Source organism: Corvus kubaryi, unplaced genomic scaffold, assembly GCF_017639235.1.
Source record: "Corvus kubaryi isolate FWS band 111438036 unplaced genomic scaffold, C.kubaryi_AGA036_p1.0 76, whole genome shotgun sequence".
Taxonomy (NCBI): Eukaryota; Metazoa; Chordata; class Aves; order Passeriformes; family Corvidae; genus Corvus; species Corvus kubaryi.
The window spans coordinates 414785-422449 of record NW_024582063.1 but is presented as its reverse complement, the minus strand read 5'-3'; the positions used below and the strand labels follow the sequence as shown (position 1 = coordinate 422449).

Genomic DNA, 7665 nt, shown 5'->3' with positions numbered 1-7665 from the left:
TGCTCAAGAAGAGTCATGCCAGAGCACATGGCACAGGATTGTGTCCAGATGGTTCTGGGATATCTTCAGTCAGGGAGACTCCACAGCCTCTCTGGGCAATCTGTCCCAGTGCTCAGTTACCCACAAGTAAAGAAGTTCTCCTTCATCTTCAGGTGGAACTTCCTGTGCATCAGCTTCTGCCCATTGCCTCTTGTCCTACTGCTTGGTACCACTCTAGAAGAGCCTGGTCCATCCTCTTCACACCCTCCCTTCAGATACTGACATTGATGAGGTTCCCTCTCAGTTGTCTCTTCCAGGATGAACAGGCCCAGCTCCCTCAGCCTTTCCTCAGAAGGGAGATGCTCCAGTCCGCTAATCATCGTCATAGCCCTCCACCGGGTCTGCTCCAGGAACTCCACGTCTCTCTTGTACTAAGAAGCCCAGAACTGGACACAGCACTCCAGACAGGCCTCACCAGGGCTGAGTAGAGGGGCAGGATCCCCTTCCTTGACCTGCTGGCAACAGTTTTCCTAATGCATCCCTGGATACCATTGGTCTTCTTGGCCACAAGGACACACTGCTGGCTCAGGGACAGCTTGTTGTCCACCAGGACCACCAGGTCCTTCTCCACAGAGCTGTTTTCCAGCAGGTTGGCCCCCAGCCTGTACTGGTGCCTGGGGTTACTCCTCCACAGGTGCAGGACCCTGCATTTTCCTTTGCTGAACTTCAGGCAGTTCTTCTCTGCCCATTTCTCCAACCGGTTGCAGTCCTGCTGAAGGGCTCCACAGCCTTCTGAGGTATCAGCCACTCCTCTCAGCTTGGTGTCATCAGTGAATGTGCTGAGGACGCCTCTGCCCCTTCATCCAAGTCATGGATGGGTAAGTTAAACAACACTGGGCCCAGTATCAGCCCTTCAGGGACACAACTAGTGACAGGCCTCTCCTGTGCCATGGATTACAACCCTCTGAGATCTGCCATTCAGCCACCTCCAAATCCACCTCACTGTCCACTCATCCAGCCCACACTCCCTGAGTTTGCCTATGAGGATGTTGTGAGAGACAGTGTGGAAAGCCTCGCTTAAGTCAAGGTAGACAATACCCACTGCTCTCCCCTCATCCATCCAGGCAGTGTTTCATCTCTCCATCCAAGTGATCTGGACAGGACCTTGAGCAGCCTGGCCTAACTTTGAAACTAGGCCTGCCTTGAAGAAGAGATTTGACTAGATGATTTCTTAGGGTCCTTCCAATCAAAATTATTCTATGAACCTTTTATTATTTCTTTTAACAGGAGCAGGACATTTCTGAAGTTGTAATTACCATCAAGGAACACAGGAACCATTTCGTTAATAAAATTGCTTCTTACTCTCTGCACATCATCACGGTCACAAACTGAATTTTTAACTGGGAACTTCCAACTGTGAAACACTGGAAGGTGACCTAGTAAATCAAACAGTATTTGACATTGTTCTGCCTTTACCCCATCAGCTGACTCTGCCTGTGACTTTAAGTGACTCTTTTCAGAGTGGAAATAATAATAGTTCTTACCTGTTTCATGTGGGAGAGATACTTCATTTCCACAGAAATTGCAAGTGTTTTCCAAACTACCATCACCAGAAGAGTAAGCCTCCCAGTATCCCCAGTTTACAACTTAAGTGAGACCTAGTTCCATTGCCTGGAAGAGTCATCTCCAGCTGTCAGCAGCCACACTGGTTATAAATGAGGGGCATGTCGCAGGCACTGACGAAGAGGAATGGGTCAAAGAGATACCTGTTATCTGTATGGAAAACATTCTCTGCTGAGCTTCTTTCTCCTTCTGAAAAACACTTTGCTAAAAGGATATTTATGTTGGGGTGAGGGTAATCTGCTGAGCCAGAGGTCTGAGGGCTGAATTCAATGTTTTAAATGTGATTTAATGTAGTGTGTGGTGGCTGAGTAAACAAATACACATAATGAGCTATAAACTCATGCCTCCGACTCAATCTAATAGTTGTACTCACGGTCTAATAAAATATGACAGCTATATTGCCTTGCTTATTAACAATCATAGCAGTTACTGAAAAGCACTAGAAATAAATTATTTAACAATTTGGATATAAATCCCTTTAGTAAGTAGATTTTACAACTAATCCTAAGACCAAAAACCCCTCGGATATGTGACAACCAAGTAACATTTAAATAGCTCTCTGCACATATTGTGGGAGGCACGAGACTCCACAGAATAATTTATTTTACACAGATAATAGAGTCACTGTGACTTGTGAGGCATCTGGAATTACAGCCAGTGGCAAACACACACAGTTTAAAATCTTTCTCCAAATAAATCTCATCATGACAGTTCAAGCATACACAGAGATCCTGCTTAATCTTTCTACAGTACTTAAGTCTGTGTTGGAGCCCATACACTTCTATGATCTTTTAAATTATTATTTAAGCATGACACGGTTACTAAACTGCGATATACCTCTTTCCCAATATATAAGACACAGTTTGCTACACAGCCTGTGCTGCCTGGCCTAATATCTGTCTGTCAGCATTAATGTGACAAACTTCTGAAAGAAAAGTTGTAAGGGAACTGTCAAGTTATGTTAAAGCCAGGGCAATCTGGCTGTGCTCTGTCTTTAAAAAGAGTGGAAATATCAGACTCATTCCTTAAACTGTCCTGACTATAAAACCCTCAGGGACAATGTGCTTAGCTGCTTAGGGAAGAAAAGACATCTTCAAGAAATACGTATAACATACAGCAACAGCATTTGCACCCCCCTTCATCAAGCCTTAATCTGATTTTATTTTTAAGCACAGGATTATCCAACATTCTCAGAGAAATGCATTAATGATTCATTAATGAACAGCACTGAACTTCAATATCTGAAAGAAATTCAGGCTTGACCACAAGTCTGTAAGGAAATTACTTTCTTTTCATGACAGGCTCTAAAGCATTGCAAAGAGGTTAAATTGAAATGACTGGCAGTCTTCACTGGAGAGAAGCACAGGTTCAAGTTAGATCATAGATGTCTTTACAGGTTTCAGGTAAGGCAGATCCACCCTCTAAACCTAAGTTACAGAAACAGTAAAATACAGATACACAGAGAACATTGACAGATCAGCACAGAGTTGGTGACCAAAGTGTTTTGTTCGACTGAGTTTGCTATCAACCCAAGCTTGTGTGCTTTTTATGTATCTTCAAAATTAAGGCTGTAAAACGTATCAAAAATTAGGCTAGGAATTTTATGAGGAAGCCTAAGTAAGTCAGAAACTGAATACTCACCAAATTCCACATGCCTAACTCTTTGAGAGCTTTGAAATTTTTTACCTGAGCTATTGAAATTTGAGTGCTAATAAAATACAGTCCACATCACCAGGACAGTACAGTGATAAATAACAGAAGTGGCAACATCTTATATGTACATAGCACCTTCTGTCAGAAAGCAAAGACATTTTAGGAATAGTTCTTAAATAAAGTGATAGGCAGTACTTGCAGTTTAGCTCCATTACTCACACTTAGCAAATGAGAAAACAAGGCATAGATAACTCAAGTTGTCTGATGAACGTAACACACAAAGCCATGAGCAGAAACAACAGCAAATACAGATTCCAAGGGCTTCTTTCCCTGGTGTTTGCAAAAAAAAAAGGATGCTTTGATTTAAAATACAAGTCAATCATAGCCTATATTACTCTGTTCAGTCACTGCCTACCACTGTTTTTAATTATACCTGTGAACTTGCAACTGTTAAGTGAAGCCAAAGTTATACTAAGGTAGTTTATCAAGATTAACACTATCCTCATGCTTCAAAAGAAAAAATAAGGTGGTGTGGAGGGCATAAACCAAAAAAGCTCCATGTTCTGCTGCTTTATTCTCCTTATGCTTGGCTCAAGTAGCTGCCATCATTTTCAGCACACACAGCTCTTGTGCCAAAGAGCTGTTCCTGGATTCATCTGCATTCGCAACTATATCAAAATACTCCAAAAAGCACCCAGTGTGGTACAGCTTCTCAGGCTAGCACCACCAATTTTTTCACTGGCATGATATCCCCAATGCTTTCTGGCAGTCCTTAGGTTCTGAAGCAGTCACATGCAAAGATATGCTTGTAAGACTTGAAAAAGAGATGGCCCACCACAGAAATTAGTATCTTTTTACAGTAAGGTTCTTGGTATTTATGAATTGCTTTGCTGTGGTATTAAAAAAATGGACCACTTCGAAAAGCTCTTTTCTTAAAGCTTTCCTTTAAATAACAAATCTCAAAGCAAGTCTTTTCATCTTAAAATATCACCAAAAGGGAAGGACTCACTCAAAACCAATATGCTTTAAGAGAACACAGTGCTGCAGGACTCAACACAAGCATATCCCTTTTTAACTGAGGACAAATAAGGCACCACTTGGTCAGCTTCAGTTAACTTCACTTGAGACACAACTTAGTGGAGCTACACTAGAAATGAATGTGGTGTGTCAAGTCTTGCTGCGAGTTCAAACAGCCTTGACACAGCTCAGTTCAATGTTAACAGGAAGCTAAATCTTAGTTCAAGATCATTTAGGATTGGAATAAAACTGATTAGTAAAAAGCTGTATATAAAGAAGAACAAGAGCTGAGGACAGCAAGACAAAGTGTCTGTGATAGTCAGGAGGAAGAACATACATTCTGCTCTTGAGTTTACAACAAGATCAGATGAGGATATCAAATTACATAGTTAGCAGGCCAGATTCCGCTGTCAGTTGTATCACACGCTTCTCCACGGTGTTTCTAATACTGTGACATGACAGCTAGAGGTAATGTGGTCACTGAACAACCTGAATGCTTTAAAAATTCCTGTACCAGAGAGTGTTATATTCGTTTCATGTAGTACATGGAGATTTTCAAGTCCTTTTCGTTCATTTAATATATATAAGTGAAATTACAGCAATAATACATTAAGATAATTATTGTGCAGAGTTTAAACAAATGTTGCTGATAGCATCTAATTTGGTTTTGTACTGGTTTTTTTATGACAGACGCCTCTGGCTACCTATACATGAAGACCACTCAGAGGCAGGAAAAAAATTATAATAGATTCCAGATATCCGGAGGACTTTGTGCGTTTTGTTTGCAATTCCTTTAAAATGCTCTGACCAGCTTCATTCTGTCTGCTTCCAAAGAGTAAGGAGCACAGGAACGTATAGACAGTCTTCAACTTCCTAGAGGAAAGGCACCAGAAAAGCACAGTGTCCAAAAATAGGAATCCTCATCCTACTTTCTTGTTTTGGTTGCACAGTTTTTATTGAACCTATGAGATCAATATGAGTGAAAGTTATAATTCATCTGACTTGCCAGCAGGAAGAATATTAAATTTTATTTGATCTGCTGTTAAATTATTCCAGATATCTGCCCAAACCTCATTCAGCTTCAGGTTAGAACAATATCAAGTCCAAATGTTACGGTTTTTTTCTTATCCTTTAAAATACTTCACAAAATATAAATTCTCATTCTCACAAATCTTTCAAAGTGATGGGACACTCAGATTATTCATCAACTTATTCGTAGCAACAGAATGTCTTTATAAAAATAAACAAACAGGAAAATATAATGATTGAAACACTCCTCTGCCATTATTAGAACCTATGTACAATATATTTACTGTCCCTTACCAGTATATTACAGTGGGAAAAAATCAGGTCACAGGGAAGGAGTAGGAGTTTTGTTTCTTGGGAAGATTTTCACAACTGAGATGTTTAAGGTGAAAGAAACTCTTATGACTCAATACATACCTTACAAAAGAAACCAGACTGTACCAGTTCTTGAAGAAAGGGCAATAAAAACCCTTGCGTTCTGTATATGTGGATAACATGTACACCTAAAAGTTTATTTTGGCAGGATGCTAAATCTAAATTCTATGACCTTCCTTCACAAACCATGTATTTCAATAGAATTTTTATCTATTTTCTAGGAAAGACAGTGCCAATTCTTCCATCTCTTACAACAGAAGAGCATTTCCTGCCATTTTCAGTTTCAATCCCTCAACAGTTTTTCAACAGATGTAAGAAACATGCAGCATAAACATATGTGTATTGAGAAAAGGTTTTCTTTCCTAGTTGCCTTACAGAGCTCTTATACTGAGGCATTGCTCTTCATGAGTTTATAGACTGAAAGTTAAAAAAATGTTTCACTAAGAGTAAATTTGCAGTAATTACACTCATTTATGGGAGAATAATTTGCCAGATTTGCTACAAGTACTTTATGAATTCACATGACAACAACTCCAGACCCAGAAAAAAGAGGACACAGGAACAGACATCAAATATATAAAACAACCATTAAAATTGCTGCAGTTTAATTTGTAGCGCTAGAGATTCAAAGGAGAACACACTTCTAACTCTAAGTCCCTTGAGGAAGCTGTGGAATTCTCACTTTTGGAGACCTAAAGGTTTGCAGAAGAGGAGGAGAGAAAACATGAGTAATAATCTAAATTTTACTACTCCTTTTTTCAGAGTAGTGCAGTAGCTGACTGCTAGAGATCCTTGCCAGCCTTGCAGTACTCGACATCACGGCAGCACTCGGCATTACCATCACACCTTTGTGGTTTCCTTAGTAAGAAAAAACTTGTAACTGCCCCACGAAGAGTACAAAATAATTAAATTTCAAAGCATTCTCACGACAGAAGGATTTCTTTCATGGTGCTAATACAACTAAGCTAGCAGCTTTATTTCCATTTCAATAAAAATAAATTCTGCATCTCCCTTACTTGTTAGTCAAAGGAGGGCTGTTCTTTTAATCATACTCCATCAAGTAGCTGTAGAAGCATCCACGAGACTGGCTCTATTCTCCAACTTATCCTGTTCCATAGTGAATGCTTACGGCACGGAGTTATCGTGTAGCACACAAAGTGTAATTAATTCTAAAATATGTAACAGTTCAAAAGAATTCCAAGTTACGCATTAGAATGATTTCACATTTTCTAAGTTACACGCTTACGCCTACCACAGACACCCAGCGAACAGTAAGGAACGAGCGCCAACACTGTGGAGTGAAATTAATGAAGGTGAACCACAATAGCCGGGTCACGCAGCGGAAGGATGAGAGAGTTTCACATTCAACCCCGACTTTTTGAGAAGTTATTAATGTAGTAATTACTGAAGGAAACACACCGTATCTGCTTCATCGGATACGGGGCGGTTTCCCCGCCACAGCGGCGTACCCGCAGGCAAGAGAAGCAGATGTTGTTACCTGCGGAGCTCCCGCCGGGGCGCAGCCGGCGCTCAGCCACGAGCAGCGCGGGGCTGGGGCAGCGCTCAGCCTGCGAGCGCTGCCCGGCAGCGGGGACCGAGCCGTCAGGGACCCGTGGCCACCGCTCCTTGCGCTTTACAGCGATGTCATCAACCCCGTCCCCCGCGCAGAGGTCTCACGGCGAGGTCCGTCGGCCCCGACCCCGCCGCGGGACGCTGCGCCCCGGCTCCCCGGGAGAGGGGCTGCTCGCCCCCGCCCCAGCCCGTCCCGCCGCCCCGCTCCCTCACGGCACGACCCTCCACACCGGGGCTGGAGCCGCCTCTAACGCGGGGGCTGCGGGGCTGGGGTACTCACATGCCAGATGGCGAAGAAGATGAGGGCGGCGCAGAGGACCAGCGACAGCATGTAGCAGAAGGCGGCGAAGGTGAAGGCCATGGCGGGGAGAGCCCTCCGCGCCCCCCTCCGCCGGGCGAGCGGGCGAGCGGCGACCCCCG

At 42.6% G+C, this 7665-nt stretch overlaps 1 protein-coding gene across 1 annotated transcript in view; it reads right to left on the bottom strand.

Moving 5' to 3' along the window:
• The window catches only part of CNIH3 (cornichon family AMPA receptor auxiliary protein 3), a 41256-nt gene extending 33597 nt beyond the window's left edge, over window positions 1–7659 (bottom strand). The window contains exon 1 of the mRNA XM_042051733.1: window positions 7526–7659. Coding sequence (XP_041907667.1) covers window positions 7526–7606 — 81 coding nt within the window. The 5' untranslated portion in view covers window positions 7607–7659. The remainder of the gene's footprint in view (window positions 1–7525) is intronic.
• Between the last annotated feature and the right edge of the window lie 6 nt (window positions 7660–7665).